At 37.3% G+C, this 17,977-nt stretch overlaps 1 protein-coding gene across 1 annotated transcript; it reads left to right on the forward strand.

Moving 5' to 3' along the window:
* Positions 1-2,240: 2,240 nt before the first annotated feature.
* On the forward strand, positions 2,241-17,169 carry LOC145738446 (isovaleryl-CoA dehydrogenase, mitochondrial). The gene is made up of 8 exons (XM_081993271.1): positions 2,241-2,382; positions 5,805-5,931; positions 7,879-8,063; positions 8,121-8,282; positions 14,967-15,162; positions 16,569-16,723; positions 16,785-16,953; positions 17,008-17,169. Exons 1-8 carry the CDS (start codon positions 2,266-2,268, stop codon positions 17,139-17,141), a joined length of 1,245 nt encoding a protein of 414 aa, XP_081849397.1. The 5' UTR covers positions 2,241-2,265; the 3' UTR covers positions 17,142-17,169.
* Positions 17,170-17,977: the final 808 nt, after the last annotated feature.

Consider the following 17,977-nt stretch of genomic DNA (forward strand, 5'->3'; position numbering starts at 1 on the left):
GAAACCTTTCAAAAAACTAAATAAGCAGATAAAAATGGTCCACAATTCCAAAACGGCTCAGAAGACTATGATAACCAGAAAAATTGAAAAATGACTCAGAAGACTAAAGTGACGAGAAAACTTGTTTAAAAAGTCACTGAAAAATGGCTCACAAGTCCAAAAACATTCAAAAAAAGATACAAATTACTCAGAAGACTACAGTGACGAGAAAACTTTAAAAAAGCTACTGAAAATGGCTCAGAAGACTAAAACGACAAGTAAAATTTAAAAAAACAATAAAAAGTGACTCAGAAGAGTAAAGTGACTAAAAAACTTAAATGAATTGAATAAGCCATTAAAAAATGGCTCAGAAAACTAAAGTGACAAGAAAACATTAAGAAAGTTACTGAAAATGGCTCAGAAGACTAAAACGACCAGTAAAACTTAAAAAAACAATAAAAAAATGACGCAGAAAACTAAAGTGACTAAAAAACTTAAATGAACTGAATAAGATATTAAAAATGGATCAGAAGACGAAAATTACTCAGAAAACTACAATAGTTGGTAGAAAAAATGGATCAGAAGACCAAAACCTTTCAAAAGACTAAAATAGCAGGTAAAAATGGCTCACAAGACTAAAATGGTGAGAAAAATTTAAACAAAATTGAAAAATGGCTCAGAAGACCAGACTGACTCAGACGACATAAATATCAAGTAAAAATGGATCAGAGAACTAAAGTGATTAAAATTAGAAACACATTGGCTGCTTAAAAGTGGCTCAGAAGATCAAGAATATTAATTAAACCAAAAAGACTGCAAAAGCTGGTCAAAATTACTCAGAAGACCAAATTCTCTCAAAATGACTCAGAAAACGTCCAGAAAAGACTTAAAAACAATAATAAATGACTCAGAAGACTAAAAGCACTCAAAAAAATCAAAATGGCTCAGAAGACCAAGATCAATCAAAAGACTGACTCAGAAGACTAAAGTGATAAAATAAACAATACTGAAAATGACTCAGAAGACCAAAATCAGTCAAAAGACTAAAGTAACCAGAAAAACATTAAAACATATATAAAACGCTAACAAAATGACTCAGAAGACCCAAATAATCAATCAAACTAAAAACGACTCAGAAGACTTAAATATCAGATAAAAATAACTCAGAAAACTAAAGAAAGACGAGAAAAACTTGTAAAATATTAAAAACGCTGAAAATGGCTCAGAAGTCCAAGATCAGTCAAAAGACTGACTCAGAAGACCGAGAAAAGTGGCGAGAAAAACTTGTAAAATATAAAAAAACACTGGAAAATGGATCAGAAGACCAAAACGATTAATGAAACCAAAAATTACTCAGAAAACTGAAACAACAGGTAAACAAGGATTGGAAAACCAAAATTACTCAGAAGACTAAAACAGCAGGAAAAATGGCTCAGAAGACTGAAAAATTGACTCAGAAGACCAAAATCAGTCAAAAGACTAAAGTAACCAGAAAAGCATTAAAAAAATATATAAAACGCTAACAAAATGACTCAGAAGACCAAAATAATCAATCAAACTAAAAACGACTCAGAAGACTTAAATTTCAGAAAAAAATAACTCAGAAAACTAAAGAAACACTTGTAAAATATTAAAAACGCTGAAAATAGCTCAGAAGACCAAGATCAGTCAAAAGACTGACTCAGAAGACTAAATTGATAAAATAAACAATACTGAAAATGACTCAGAAGATCAAAATGATTAATCAAACCAAAGATTACTCAGAAGACTAAAAGAGCAGGTAAACTGGCTCAGAAGACCGACAAATTGACTCAGAAGACCAAAATAACTTGCAATCTACAAAAAAAAAAGAGAGATATTCGAAGCGGAATAACTCCGTTGTTATACAAGATAGAAAAAAAGTTAAAAAAAGCAAAATGTAGCAAATTTCCCGCTCTACAAGATTGGTTCAGAAGGATTTTGTCGTAAAACGTCTGGGAAACGAGTTGTGGAGCAAAAACGGAGCGGTTGCGCAGCAAACGCTAATCAAACTTTCAAACCCCCGTAACTCGGTTATTTTGCGAGATAGACGAAAACCGGAAATAAACTAATTTGTAGCAAATTTCACGCTCTACAAAAATAACGCGCAACAACGCAAAAACTCCCCTTATTTACCATTCTAATCGACAATGACGTATCACGTGACCTTTAAGACCTCTTTACACAGCGATAAGCGGATCTTCAGTGTGGCGTAAACGGGCCTTTAGAAACGGCGGGTTTTTGTGGTTTTTTTTTTTTGGTGGAAAAATGGCTAAACTGTTGCGCAACGTTGCCAAATGGGGCCGGTGCCGAAAACGGCACTTTTCCGCGCAATTTTGTCGCGTCGACGATCACATTTTCGGTCTGACGGACGAACAGATTCGGGTGAGTCGCGGGTTTTTCCCCAAAATCTCCTCAACCAGTGGCCTGATCACCAAAACCCCCTAAACGAGTCTTGTAGAGCGTGAAATTCTCTACAAATTTGTTTCTGTACAATTTTTTCCTAACTCGAAAAATAACCGAGTTACGGGGGTTTGAAGGTTGTTTAGCGTTGCTGCGCAACTGCACCGTTTTTCACTCCACAACTCGTTTCCCAGACGTTTCACGACAAAAACCTTCTGAACCAATCTTGTAGAGCGTTAAATTTGCCACATTTTGCTTTTTTTAACTTTTTTCTAACTTGGAAAACAACGGAGTTATTCCGCTTCGAATGTCCCTCTTTTTTTTTTGTAGATTGCAAGTTATTTTGGTCTTCTGAGTCAATTTGTCAGTCTTCTGAGCCAGTCTACCTGCTATTTTGGTCTTCTGAGTAATTTTGGTCTTATAATCCTAGTTTACCTGTTATTTGAGTAATTTTTGGTTTAATTAATCGTTTCGGTCTTCTGATCCATTTTCCAGTGTTTTTTTATATTTTACAAGTTTTTCTCGGTCTTCTGAGTCAATTTGGTCTTCTGAGCCTCTGGGTCATTTTTACCTGCTATTTAAGTCTTTTGAGTACTTTTTGGTTTGATTAATCATTTTGATCTTCTGAGTCATTTTCGGTATTGTTTATTTTATCACTTTAGTCTTCTGAGTCAATCTTTTGACTGATATTGTTCTTCTGAGCCATTTTCAGCGTTTTTAATATTTTACAAGTTTTTCTCGTCTTTCTTTAGTTTTCTGAGTTATTTTTATCTGATATTTAAGTCCTCTGAGTCGTTTTTAGTTTGATTGATTATTTTGGTCTTCTGAGTCATTTTGTTAGCGTTTTATATATATTTTTAATGTTTTTCTGGTCACTTTAGTCTTTTGACTGATTTTGGTCTTCTGAGTCAATTTGTCAGTCTTCTGAGCCATTTTACGTGCTATTTTGGTCTTCTGAGTAATTTTGGTCTTATAATCCTAGTTTACCTGTTATTTTAGTTTTTTGAGTAATTTTTGGTTTCATTAATCGTTTTGGTCTTCTGATCCATTTTCCAGTGTTTTTTTATATTTTACAAGTTTTTCTCGCCACTTTTCTCGGTCTTCTGAGTCAATTTGGTCTTCTGAGCCTCTGGTTCATTTTACCTGCTATTTAAGTCTTCTGAGTAATTTTTGGTTTGATTAATCATTTTGATCTTCTGAGTCATTTTCAGTATTGTTTTATCACTTTAGTCTTCTGAGTCAGTCTTTTGACTGATCTTGGTCTTCTGAGCCATTTTCAGCGTTTTTAATATTTTACAAGTTTTTCTCGTCTTTCTTTAGTTTTCTGAGTTATTTTTATCTGATATTTAAGCCTTCTGAGTCGTTTTTAGTTTGATTGATTATTTTGGTCTTCTGAGTCAATTTGTCAGTCTTCTGAGCCAGTTTATCTCTCTTCTGAGCTATTTTAGTCTTCTGAGTAATTTTGGTCTTACAATCCCTAGTTTACCTGTTATTTTACTTAGTAAGTGAGTAATGAGTAATTTTTGGTTTAATTAATCGTTTTGGTCTTCTGATCCATTTTTCAGTGTTTTTTAATATTGATTATGGTTTTTCATTCATTATGGTCTTCTGAGCCTTCTGGGTCATTTTACCTGCTATTTAAGTCTTTCCTGCTATTTAATTTTTCTTGTCACTTTAGTCTTCTGAGTCATTTTGGTCTTCTAAGCCATTTTTTTTACCTGCTATAGTAGCCATTGGGTGATTTTGGTCTTCTGAGCCATTTTAAGTGTTTTTTTTTTAAATTCTTCTTGCCACTTTAGTCTTGAGTTATTTGGGTCTTCTGAGCCATTTTTACCTGCTTTTGTAGTATTTTGTGTGATTCTTGCCTTCTGAGCCAATTTCAGTGTTATTTTTTTATATTTTTTAAATTTCTCCCATTACTTTAGTCTTCTGAGTCATTTTGGTATTCTGATCAATGTTTATCTGCTTTTGTAATATTTTGGGTAATTTTTGCATTCTGAGCCATTTTCAGTGTTTTTTTTTTTGCCACCTTAGTCATCTAAGTTATTTTGGTCTTCTGATCCATTTTTACCCGCGTTTGTATTAATTTGTGTAATTTTTTCCTTCTGAGCCATTTTCAGTAGTTTTTTAGTTTTTTTCTCGTCATTTGAGTCTTTTGAATCATTTTGATCTTCTGAGCCATTTTCAGTGTGTTTCTTTAAATTATTTCGCCACTTTAGTCTTCTGAGCCATTTTTTTAAACTGCTATAGTAGTTTTTGGGTAATTTTGGTCTTCTGAGCCATTTTCCTGAGCCTCTTGATCTTTTGAGTAGTTTTCTCTAGCTGATATTTTTCTAGTTTTTATCACTTTAGTCTTCTGAGTCAGTTTGGTCTTCTGAGCCATGTTTACCTGCTATTTTAGTTTTGTGATTCATTTTTAATTTGATTAATCATTTTGGTCTTCTGAGTCAATTTTTTGACTGATTTTGGTCTTCTGAGCCATTGTTAGACTTCTTTAAAAAATTTCTCATCACCTTAGTTTTCTGAGTCATTTTGGTCTTCTGAGCAATGTTTCAACGTTTTTATTAAGTTTTCAAAGTTTTTCTGGTCACTTTAGCTTTCCGAGACATTTTGATCTTCTGAGCCATTTTTCTAACTTTTATAATTTTAGCCTTCTGAGTCAATCTTTTTGACTGATTTTGGTCTTCTGAGACATTCTTACAGTGTTTTTTTATTATTTTTCTGGTCATTTGGGTCTTCTGAGCTTTCTGGTCCGTTTTAACACGCTATTTTAGTTTTCTGAGTCATTTTTGGCTTGATTAATCATTTTGGTCTTCTGAGTCAGTCTATTGATTGATTTTGGTCTTTTGAGCTTTATTGGCTATTTTATCCTGATATTTTGGTTTTCTGAGTCATTTTGGTTTTCTGATTCATTTTGACCTGCTTTTGCAGTCTTCTGAGCCACTTTTAAGTAGCTAATATCTTTCTATTCTTAACACTTTAGCCTTCTGAGTCATTTTGTCAATTTTTCGGTGTTTTCCAATTTAATGTTCTGATCCAATTTTACCTGCTCTATCTCTAATTTTTTTACGGTTTTTGCTTCATAACTCCTTTCAAAGACGTTTCACGACAAAAACACATTAATTCAATCTTGTAGAGCGTGAAATTCCCTACAATTTCCTATTTTTAAGTTTTTTCCTAACTTAACAAATAACCGAGTTATGAAGATTTACAGAAAGTTACAGTTTTTGCGACGTTGCCAGCTCTGGAAACCAACTTTCTTATTAATCGAGATAGAGGGGTCATGCGACCCATCATTTCAGGCTAAAATTTTCCAGGAAACACGCTGGTGCGGTCGGTTTTGCGATATCTCCAAAACTGGCCGAGTTAGCCGACTTTTAGACTAATTAACCTGAAAATTTCAGCTGCGCGAAACAATGTTCAGCTTTGCGCAGAAAGAGTTGGGCATCAAAGCGTACGAAATCGACAAAAAGAACCAATTCGAGGACTTGCGGCAGTGCTGGAAGAAACTGGGACAGTTGGGCGCTTTAGGTAGGTTTCTAGAAAAACTTTCTTGTTTGACCAGCTAGAGGGCGCGTCTAACCGTCGTTTTATGCTAAAATTTTCCAGAAAAGACGATAGTGAAGTTGGTTTTTTGATATCTCAAAAACTAACCGAGTTAGAGCGAAATATTGACTTTTTCACCTTGAATTTCTTGAATTCTCCAACTGGGTGAGAGTTACGCAAATTCTGACTGCGCAGGTCGATTCCCCGTCCGCGAATTAGTGGAAAACGAGTACCCACAAGCCTGGGCTAGCTCAAGCCAAAATGGCAAAAATTGCAAAATGGCGCCCAAAAGTTTCATTTTGAACTTTCTTGTTTGACCAGCTAGAGGGCGCGTCTAACCGTCGTTTTATGTTAAAATTTTCCAGAAAAGACGATAGTGAAGTCGGTTTTTCGATATCTCTTAAACTGACAGAGTGATAAGGAAAAACACGTTTTTTTTTTGTTTTAAAAACTTCGAAAAGCTTCTAGAACCTTTTAAAAGTTGTTAGAACATTTTAAAACTTTCTACAACCTTCCAGAACGTTCTAAAGTGTTCTAAAACGTTCCAGAACGTTCTAAAACCTTCGAAAAGCTTCCAAAACCATCTAGAACTTTCCAGAACATTCTAAAAGCATCCAAAACCTTCTAGAACCTTTTAAAAGCTCTCAGAACATTTTAAAATCTTCTAGAACCTTCTAAAACGTTCGAAAAGCTTTCGGTTAGACATTGTAAAGGAAGAGTAAAGTTAGAAGTGTCTAATCTGAAAATTTCAAGTCTCTAGCTCCAATAGCAACGGAGTTATTCCACTTATGATATCTCTCCATTGTAATGGAGAGTTATCATAAGTGGAATAACTCGGGAACGGTTTGGGTGATTTGAATGATTTTTGGTACACAAATAGGGCTTGGTCTAACCTACCTACAGCAAAAATTTCAAACCTCTAACTCCACCCCAAACCGAGATATTCAATTTAAATCCATAACTCAAAAACGGTAAGAGGAATTTTAATAATTTTTTACACGCACCTAGCGAGTGACTTTGAAAACCTAATCTGAAAATTTCAAGCTTTTAGCTTGAAAAACAACCGAGTTATGCCACTTATGATAACTCTCTATTACAATGGAGAGTTATCATAAGTTGGATAACTCGGTTGTTTTTCAAGCTGGAAGGCTGAAATTTTTAGGGTTGGTAGCTACGACCTTTTACCATGTCTGAGACGAGAAAAATTATCAAAATTTTGCACTTGCAATAACTCCGTTTGTGGTTGAGTGAGAGGTTTGAAAATGCTACTGTAGGTAGTCCTGACCAAGCACTAAGTGCTGGTAAAAAAATCATCAAAATCCCTCCAACCGTTCCCGAGTTATTCCACTTATGATAACTCTCCATTACAATGGAGAGTATCAAAAGTGCTGTAACTCGGTTATTTTTCAAGCTGGAAGGCTGAAATTTTTAGGGTTGGTAGCTACGACCTTTTACCATGTCTGAGACGAGAAAAATTATCAAAATTCTGCACTTGCAATAACTCCGTTTGTGGTTGAGTGAGAGGTTTGAAAATGCTACTGTAGGTAGTCCTGACCAAGCACTAAGTGCTGGTAAAAAAATCATCAAAATCCCTCCAACCGTTCCCGAGTTATTCCACTTATGATAACTCTCCATTACAATGGAGAGTATCAAAAGTGCTCTAACTCGGTTGTTTTTCAAGCTGGAAGGCTGAAATTTTTAGGGTTGGTGGCTACAACCTTTTACGATGTCTGAGACGAGAAAAATTATCAAAATTTTGCACTTGCAATAACTCCGTTTGTGGTTGAGTGAGAGGTTTGAAAATGCTACTGTAGATAGTCCTGGCCAAGCACTAAGTGCTAGTAAAAAAATCATCAAAATCCCTCCAACCGTTCCCGAGTTATTCCACTTATGATAACTCTCCATTACAATGGAAACGTTTTAAAATTGCAGGCGTGACCGCCCCCAGCGAACACGGCGGCACCGACGGTTCCTACCTCGACCAGGCGATCATCATGGAGGAGATATCGAGAGCGTGCCCCGCCGTCGGTTTGTCGTACGTCGCCCACTCGAATCTGTGCTTGGGCCAGTTGCATCGCAACTGCAACGAAGAGCAGGCGCGCAAATACCTGCCCAAGGTCAGACTTGTCTGTCAAAAAAAAAAAAATTTTTTTGACAGAAGGATTTTTTGACAGTTGTGCTCGGGAGATCACGTGGGCGCCCTGGCCATGTCCGAACCCGAAGCCGGTTCGGACGTGGTTTCCATGCGACTAAAGGCGGAGGATCGGGGCGATCACTACTCGCTCACCGGGAACAAGTTCTGGATCACCAACGGGCCGGACGCTGACGTTTTGGTGGTAATTATAAAGTGCGGGACAGCGACAGCATTTCCTGAAAATTTCAGCCCTCCAGCTTGAAAAACAACCGAGTTAGAGCACTTTTGATACTCTCCATTGTAATGGAGAGTTATCATAAGTGGAATAACTCGGGAACGGTTGGAGGGATTTTGATGATTTTTTTACCAGAACTTAGTGCTTGGCCAGGACTACCTACAGTAGCATTTTCAAACCTGTCACTCAACCACAAACGGAGTTATTGCAAGTGCAAACTTTTGATAATTTTTCTCGTCTCAGACATGGTGAAAGGTCGTATGAACCAACCCTAAAAATTTCAGCCTTCCAGCTTGAAAAACAACCGAAATACAGCACTTTTGATACTCTCCATTGTAATGGAGAGTTATCATAAGTGGAATAACTCGGGAACGGTTGGAGGGATTTTGATGATTTTTTTACCAGAACTTAGTGCTTGACCAGGACTAGCTACAGTAACATTTTCAAACCTCTCACTCAACCACAAACGGAGTTATTGCAAGTGCAGGATTTTGATAATTTTTCTCATCTCAGACATCGTAAAAGGTCGTAGCTACCAACCCTAAAAATTTCAGCCTTCCAGCTTGAAAAACAACCGAGTTACAGCACTTTTGATACTCTCCATTGTAATGGAGAGTTATCATAAGTGGAATAACTCGGGAACGGTTGGAGGGATTTTGATGATTTTTTTACCAGAACTTAGTGCTTGACCAGGACTACCTACAGTAACATTTTCAAACCTCTCACTGAACCACAAACGGAGTTATTGCAAGTGCAAAATTTTAATAATTTTTCTAATCTCAGACATGGTAAAAGGTTGTAACCACCAACCCTAAAAATTTCAGCCTTCCAGCTTGAAAAACAACCGAATTACAGCACTTTTGATACTCTCCATTGTAATGGAGAGTTATCATAAGTGGAATAACTCGGGAACGGTTGGAGGGATTTTGATGATTTTTTTACCAGCTCTTAGAGCTTGGCCAGGACTACCTACAGTAGCATTTTCAAACCTCTCACTAAACCACAAACGGAGTTATTGCAAGTGCAGAATTTTGATAATTTTTTTCATCTCAGACATCGTAAAAGGTCGTAGCAACCAACACTAAAAATTTCAGCCTTCCAGCTTGAAAAACAACCGAGTTAGAGCACTTTTGATACTCTCCATTGTAATGGAGAGTTATCATAAGTGGTATAACTCAAGAACGGTTGGAGGGATTTTGATGATTTTTTTACCAGAACTTAGTGCTTGGCCAGGACTACCTACAGTAGCATTTTCAAACCTCTCACTCAACCACAAACGGAGTTATTGCAAGTGCAAAATTTTGATAATTTTTCTCGTCTCAGACATGGTAAAAGGTTGTAGCCACCAACCCTAAAAATTTCAGCCTTCCAGCTTGAAAAACAACCGAATTACAGCACTTTTGATACTCTCCATTGTAATGGAGAGTTATCATAAGTGGAATAACTCGGGAACGGTTGGAGGGATTTTGATGATTTTTTTACCAGCACTTAGAGCTTGGCCAGGACTACCTACAGTAACATTTTCAAACCTCTCACTCAACCACAAACGGAGTTATTGCAAGTGCAGAATTTTGATAATTTTTCTCATCTCAAACATGGTAAAAGGTCGTAGCCACCAACCCTAAAAATTTCAGCCTTCCAGCTTGAAAAACAACCGAGTTAGAGCACTTTTGATACTCTCCATTGTAATGGAGAGTTATCATAAGTGGAATAGCTCGGGAACGGTTGGAGGGATTTTGATGATTTTTTTACCAGCACTTAGTGCTTGGCCAGGACTATCTACAGTAGCATTTTCAAACCTCTCACTCAACCACAAACGGAGTTATTGCAAGTGCAAAATTTTGATAATTTTTCTCGTCTCAGACATGGTAAAAGGTCGTAGCCACCAACCCTAAAAATTTCAGCTTTCCAGCTTGAAAAACAACCGAGTTAGAGCATTTTTGATACTCTCCATTGTAATGGAGAGTTATCATAAGTGGAATAACTCGGGAACGGTTGGAGGGATTTTGATGATTTTTTTACCAGCTCTTAGAGCTTGGCCAGGACTACCTACAGTAACATTTTCAAACCTCTCACTAAACCACAAACGGAGTTATTGCAAGTGCAGAATTTTGATAATTTTTCTCATCCCAGATATGGTAAAAAATCGTAGCCACCAACCCTAAAAATTTCAGCCTTCCAGCTTGAAAAACAACCGAGTTACAGCACTTTTGATACTCTCCATTGTAATGGAGAGTTATCAAAAGTGGTATAACTCAAGAACGGTTGGAGGGATTTTGATGATTTTTTTACCAGAACTTAGTGCTTGGCCAGGACTACCTACAGTAGCATTTTCACACCTCTCACTAAACCACAAACGAACTTATTGCAAGTGCAGAATTTTGATAATTTTTCTCGTCTCAGACATCGTAAAAGGTCGTAGCTACCAACCCTAAAAATTTCAGCCTTGCAGCTTGAAAAACAACCGAGTTAGAGCACTTTTGATACTCTCCATTGTAATGGAGAGTTATCATAAGTGGAATAACTCGGGAACGGTTGGAGGGATTTTGATGATTTTTTTACCAGAACTTAGTGCTTGGCCAGGACTATCTACAGTAGCATTTTCAAACCTCACACTCAACCACAAACGGAGTTATTGCAAGTGCAGAATTTTGATAATTTTTCTCATCCCAGACATGGTAAAAGATTGTAGCCACCAACCCTAAAAATTTCAGCCTTCCAGCTTGAAAAACAACCGAATTACAACACTTTTGATACTCTCCATTGTAATGGAGAGTTATCATAAGTGGAATAACTCGGGAACGGTTGGAGGGATTTTGATGATTTTTTTACCAGCTCTTAGAGCTTGGCCAGGACTACCTACAGTAACATTTTCAAACCTCTCACTAAACCACAAACGGAGTTATTGCAAGTGCAGAATTTTGATAATTTTTCTCATCCCAGATATGGTAAAAAATCGTAGCCACCAACCCTAAAAATTTCAGCCTTCCAGCTTGAAAAACAACCGAGTTACAGCACTTTTGATACTCTCCATTGTAATGGAGAGTTATCATAAGTGGAATAACTTGGGAACGGTTGGAGGGATTTTGATGATTTTTTTACCAGAACTTAGTGCTTGGCCAGGACTATTTCCAGTAACATTTTCAAACCTCTCACTAAACCACAAACGGAGTTATTGCAAGTGCAGAATTTTGATAATTTTTCTCGTCTCAGACATGGTAAAAGGTTGTAGCCACCAACCCTAAAAATTTCAGCCCTCCAACTTGAAAAACAACCGAGTTACAGCACTTTTGATACTCTCCATTGTAATGGAGAGTTATCATAAGTGGAATAACTCGGGAACGGTTGGAGGGATTTTGATGATTTTTTTACCAGCTCTTAGAGCTTGGCCAGGACTACCTACAGTAACATTTTCAAACCTCTCACTAAACCACAAACGGAGTTATTGCAAGTGCAGAATTTTGATAATTTTTCTCATCCCAGATATGGTAAAAAATCGTAGCCACCAACCCTAAAAATTTCAGCCTTCCAGCTTGAAAAACAACCGAGTTACAGCACTTTTGATACTCTCCATTGTAATGGAGAGTTATCATAAGTGGAATAACTTGGGAACGGTTGGAGGGATTTTGATGATTTTTTTACCAGAACTTAGTGCTTGGCCAGGACTATTTCCAGTAACATTTTCAAACCTCTCACTAAACCACAAACGGAGTTATTGCAAGTGCAGAATTTTGATAATTTTTCTCGTCTCAGACATGGTAAAAGGTTGTAGCCACCAACCCTAAAAATTTCAGCCCTCCAACTTGAAAAACAACCGAGTTACAGCACTTTTGATACTCTCCATTGTAATGGAGAGTTATCATAAGTGGAATAACTCGGGAACGGTTGGAGGGATTTTGATGATTTTTTTACCAGCTCTTAGAGCTTGGCCAGGACTACCTACAGTAACATTTTCAAACGTCTCACCAAACCACAAACGGAGTTATTGCAAGTGCAGAATTTTGATAATTTTTCTCATCTCAGACATCGTAAAAAGTCGTAGCAACCAACACTAAAAATTTCAGCCTTCCAGCTTGAAAAACAACCGAGTTACAGCACTTTTGATACTCTCCATTGTAATGGAGAGTTATCATAAGTGGTATAACTCGGGGACGGTTGGAGGGATTTTGATGATTTTTTTACCAGAACTTAGTGCTTGACCAGGACTATCTACAGTAGCATTTTCAAACCTCTCACTCAACCACAAACGGAGTTATTGCAAGTGCAAAATTTTGATAATTTTTCTCGTCTCAAACATGGTAAAAGGTCGTAGCCACCAACCCTAAAAATTTCAGCCTTCCAGCTTGAAAAACAACCGAGTTAGAGCACTTTTGATACTCTCCATTGTAATGGAGAGTTATCATAAGTGGAATAACTCCGTTGCTATTGGGGCTAGAGACTTGAAATTTTCAGATTAGACCCTTCTAACCAAGCCCTACGCTTGCGTGAAACAATCATTAAAATCACTTTAACCCTTTTCGAAATATGGACTGTAACTCAGTTTGTGGTGAAGCTAGAGATTTGAGCTTTTTAGGTTAGCTATTCTTGGCCGAGTCCTACGTGTGTACCAAAAATCATTCAAATCACCCAAACCGTTCTCGAGTTATTCCGTTTATGATAACTCTCCATTACAATGGAGAGTTATCATAAGTGGAATAACTCCGTTGCTATTCAAGTTAGAAACTTGAAATTTTCAGATTAGACCCTTCTAACCAAGCCCTACGCTTGCGTAAAACAATCATTAAAATCACTTTAACCATTTTTGAAATATGGACTGTAACTCAGTTTGTGGTGAAGCTGAAGATTTGAGCTTTTTAAGTTAGCTAGTCATGGCCGATTCCTACGTGTGTACCAAAAATCGTTCAAATCGCTAAAACCGTTTCTGAGTTATCGGGGTTTAAATATTTCTCCATTACAATGGAGAAAACCACAATTCTGAGCTTTCGTGTTAATTATTTGGGCTTCTGAGCCTGGAGATCGGCTTTTTTTACATTTCTGAGCTTTTAAAAGAAATTTTAAGGTTTCTGAGCTTTAAAGTCACTTTTAGACTTCTGAGACTCCTTTTTTCACTTCTGAGTTTTCAATCCATTTTTTAAACATTCTGAGGTTGTCAAGCAATTTTTAGACGTCTGAGTCACGGTTATTTACATTTCTGAGCTTCTGACGCTTTTTGACTTCTGAGCTATCAAGACAGTTATATAATTTTTCATATCATTTTCTGAGCTTCTTTCATACTTCTAAAATGCCATTCTAAAATTTCTGAGTCACACTTTTTGACTTCTGTACAGTTTTTTTCATATTATTTTCTCGGCTTCTGAGCTTCTTTCAGATTGCTAAATGGCTATTTTAAATTTCTGAGCTTCTGAGTCACAATTTTTGACTTCTGAGCTGTTATGACATTTATAGAATTTTTCGTATAATTTTCTGGGCTTCTGAGCTTCTTTCAGATCTCTAAATTGCCGTTTTTAAATTTCTGAGCTTCTGAGTCAATTTTTTTTTCATCTGAGCTTTGAAGTCGCTCTGAGACTAAAAAAAAAGAGATTGCCCACAAAACGTATTGAAAACTTAGAAATAAAAAAAATGAGTCTCAGAAACTCAGAAATTAGTTCAGAAGACTAGTCTTCAAAGTGAGAAAGCTCAGAAATAAAAAAAAAAACAATTCTATTCATTTCGTCTAGTCTGAAGAAGCTCAGAAACCCAGAAAATTAAAGAAAAAATTCTATAAATGTCAGCTCAGAAGTCAAAAAGTGTCTCAGAAGACTTTTAAGCTCAGAAACCTAAAAACTGGTTTAAAAGCTCAGAAATGTAAAAAATGGTGACCGAGAAATCTCCAAACGACTTAGAGGCTCAGAAGCCCAAAAAATTGACTCAGAAGCTCAGAATTGTGGTTTCCTCCATTGTAATGGAGAAATGTTTAAACCCCAATAACTCAGAAACGGTTTGGGTGATTTGAATGATTTTTGGTACACACGTAGGACTCGGTCAAGACTAGCTAATCTAAAAGGCTCAAATCTCTAGCTTCACCACAAACTGAGTTACAGTCCATATTTCAAAAAGGGTTAAAGTGATTTTAATGATTGTTTCGCGCAAGCGTAGTGCTTGGTTAGAAGGGTCTAATCTGAAAATTTCAAGTCTCTAGCCCCAATAGCAACGGAGTTATTCCACTTATGATAACTCTCCATTATAATGGAGAGTTATCATAAGTAGAATAACTCAGAAACGGTTTTAGCGATTTGAACGATTTTTGGTACACACGTAGGACTTGATCAAGACTAGCTAACCTAAAAAGCTCAAATCTCCAGCTTCACCACAAACTGAGTTACAGTGCATATTTCGAAAAGGGTTAAAGTAATTTTAATGATTGTTTCACTCAAGCGTAGTGCTTGGTTAGAAGTGTCTAATCTGAAAATTTCAAGTTTCTAACTTGAATAGCAACGGAGTTATTCAACTTATGATAACTCTCCATTGTAATGGAGAGTTATCATAAGTGGAATAACTCGGGAACGGTTGGAGGGATTTGAATGATTTTTGGTACACAAGTAGGCCTTACCAAGACCTACCTAACCTCACAAATTAGAACCCTCCAACTCAGTTACAAACCGAGTTATTTAGGTGTACGCGCGTACGGATCAGCGAGCGACCAAACCGCAACACGGCATTACCACCTTCATCGTGGAACGACAATTTGAGGGATTCAAAACCGGCCCGAAACTGGACAAATTAGGCATGCGCGGCTCCAACACTGGCGAGCTGATTTTCGACAATTGTCTGGTACCGAAAGAGAACGTTTTGGGCACCGTCAATAAAGGTAAAGTCTGAGCGACCTAAATTGAAAATTTCAAGTTTCTAACTTGAATAGCAACGGAGTTATTCAACTTATGATAACTCTCCATTGTAATGGAGAGTTATCATAAGTGGAATAACTCGAGAACGGTTGGGCCGATTTGGATGATTTTTGGTACACAAGTAGGCCTTGCCAAGACCAACCTAACCTGAAAATTACAACCCTCTAACTTGTCCACAAACCGAGATATTTCACTAAAACCTTTGGATTACTTTAATGTAATAAATTAGGATAATTATTGCGTTTTTTGTGTTAAAAGAGTCAAATTACTTTCTAAAAACCTTAAAAAACTTAAAGTCGAATATCTCCAAAAGTGGTGGAGGAATTTTGATAATTTTTTGCACAAACATAGCGAGTGACTTGAAGTACTTAACCTGAAAATTTCAAGTTTCTAACTTTAATAGCAACGGAGTTATCCAACTTATGATAACTCTCCATTGTAATGGAGAGTTATCATAAGTGGAATAACTCGAGAACGGTTGGGCCGATTTGGACGATTTTTGGTACACAAGTAGGCCTTGCCAAGACCTACCTAACCTCACAAATTACAACCCTCCAACTCAACTACAAACCGAGATATTTCACGAAAACCATTTGATTACTTTAATGAATTGAACTAGGATAATTATTGCGTTTTTGGTGTTAAAAGAGTTAAATTACTTTCTAAAAACCTTAAAAAACTTAAAGTCGAATATCTCCAAAAGTGGTGGAGGAATTTTGATAATTTTTTGCACAAACATAGCGAGTGACTTGAAGTACCTAACCTGAAAATTTCAAGTTTCTAACTTGAATAGCAACGGAGTTATTCAACTTATGATAACTCTCCATTGTAATGGAGAGTTATCATAAGTGGAATAACTCGGGAACGGTTGGGCCGATTCGGACGATTTTTGGTACACAAGTAGGCCTAGCCAAGACCAACCTAACCTGTAAATTACAACCCTCCAACTCAACTACAAACCGAGATATTCCACGAAAACCATTTGATTAGTTTAATGTAATAAATTAGGGTAATTATTGCGTTTTTTGTGTTAAAAGAGTTAAATTACTTTCTAAAAACCTTAAAAAACTTAAAGTCAAATATCTCCAAAAGTGGTGGAGGAATTTTGATAATTTTTTGCACAAACATAGCGACTGACTTGAAGTATCTAACCTGAAAATTTCAAGTTTCTAACTTGAATAGCAACGGAGTTATCCAACTTATGATAACTCTCCATTGTAATGGAGAGTTATCATAAGTGGAATAACTCGGGAACGGTTGGGCCGATTCGGACGATTTTTGGTACACAAGTAGGCCTTGCCAAGACCTACCTAACCTCACAAATTACAATCCCCCAACTCAAACAGTAACCGAGCTGTTCTCGTTCAAGGTGTGTACGTGCTGATGAACGGGCTGGACTACGAACGACTGGTACTGGCCGCCGGTCCGGTGGGCATAATGCAAGCGTGCTGCGACGTCACGTTCGCGTACGCGCACGCGCGCCAACAATTCGGTCGGAAAATCGGCGAATTTCAGTTGATTCAGGTGAGAAAAAATTAATTTAGTAGAAAAGTGATTTTTTGAATTTTTTTTTTTTTTTTTTAAGGCCAAAATGGCGGACATGTACGCGACGTTGTCGGCTTGTCGCAGCTACTTGTACAACGTGGCGCGCGCATGCGATCGCGGTCACGTGAACAGCAAAGATTGCGCGGGCGTTTTTTTGTTTTGCGCAGAACGAGCGACGCGGACGGCTTTGGACGCCGTCCAGATACTCGGTTTGTATTTTTTTTTTTTTTTTTTAATTTTTTTTTGTATTTTTTTTTTTTCAGGAGGAAACGGTTACATCAACGATTACCCGGCGGGGCGACTGCTGCGAGACGCCAAACTGTACGAAATTGGTGGGGGAACGTCCGAAATTCGGCGCACGCTAATCGGTCGACAAATCAATCAAGAATACTCATAAACTGACTAGATTTAATAAAATTTTAAATTTTTTACGAAAAAAAAATTTTTAAATCCCGCTGGGTGACAGCTACTGTCAAAACGACTTCAGAAACGGATTTCCCGACCCCGAATTAGTCAGAAACGAGTGGTCACTTGGTATGTCTAAGTTGAAAAATAACAAAGTTATTTCCAGTTCCTTGCGGCGCTGTCTGCGTTTCAAAGCGCTGTAACTCGGTTATTTTTCAAGTTAACCCCCCCGAGTTTGTACTCCTTTTCGACTAACTTGGGGACGCTCTATTCGTTCCAGCTGTCAGATTTGCGATATTTTGTCAACTAACCGAGTTAGACCCAAAAGTCAGAGTTTAAACGGTTTATTTGTCACTTACTCGAACTGGGTGAGAGGTGCGTGAATTCTGACTCCAGAATTGAAATCAGCGACCCCAAATTAGTCGAAAACGAGTGGTCACTTCGTATGTCTAAGTTGAAAAATAACAAAGTTATTTTCAGTTTCGGGTGGCGCTGTCTGCGTTTCAAAGCGCTGTAACTCGGTTATTTTTCAAGTTAACCCCCCCGAGTTTGTACTCCTTTTCGACTAACTTGGGGACGCTCTATTCGTTCCAGCTGTCAAATTTGCGATATTTAGTCAACTAACCGAGTTAGACCCAAAAGTCAGAGTTTAAACGGTTTATTTGTCACTTACTCGATCTGGGTGAGAGGTGCGTGAATTCTGACTCCAGAATTGAAATCAGCGACCCCAAATTAGTCGAAAACGAGTGGTCACTTTGTATGTTTAACTCGAAAAATAACAAAGTTGTTAAAGGTGGCTTTTAGGAGTTTTTACTTAAAGAAAAGCTT

The sequence above is a fragment of the Ips typographus genome, linkage group LG15, assembly GCF_016097725.1.
Source record: "Ips typographus isolate SLU linkage group LG15, UJ_Ityp_2.0, whole genome shotgun sequence".
Taxonomy (NCBI): domain Eukaryota; kingdom Metazoa; phylum Arthropoda; class Insecta; order Coleoptera; family Curculionidae; genus Ips; species Ips typographus.

Bases quoted from the DNA above. Each gene is read 5' to 3' on its own strand.
- LOC145738446 (XM_081993271.1), top strand. From the start codon at position 2,266: ATGGCTAAACTGTTGCGCAACGTTGCCAAATGGGGCCGGTGCCGAAAA. The intron at 16,724-16,784 runs GTGAGAAAAAAT...TTTTTTTTTAAG, and splicing joins GCGAATTTCAGTTGATTCAG to GCCAAAATGGCGGACATGTA. The intron at 16,954-17,007 runs GTTTGTATTTTT...TTTTTTTTTCAG, and splicing joins GGACGCCGTCCAGATACTCG to GAGGAAACGGTTACATCAAC.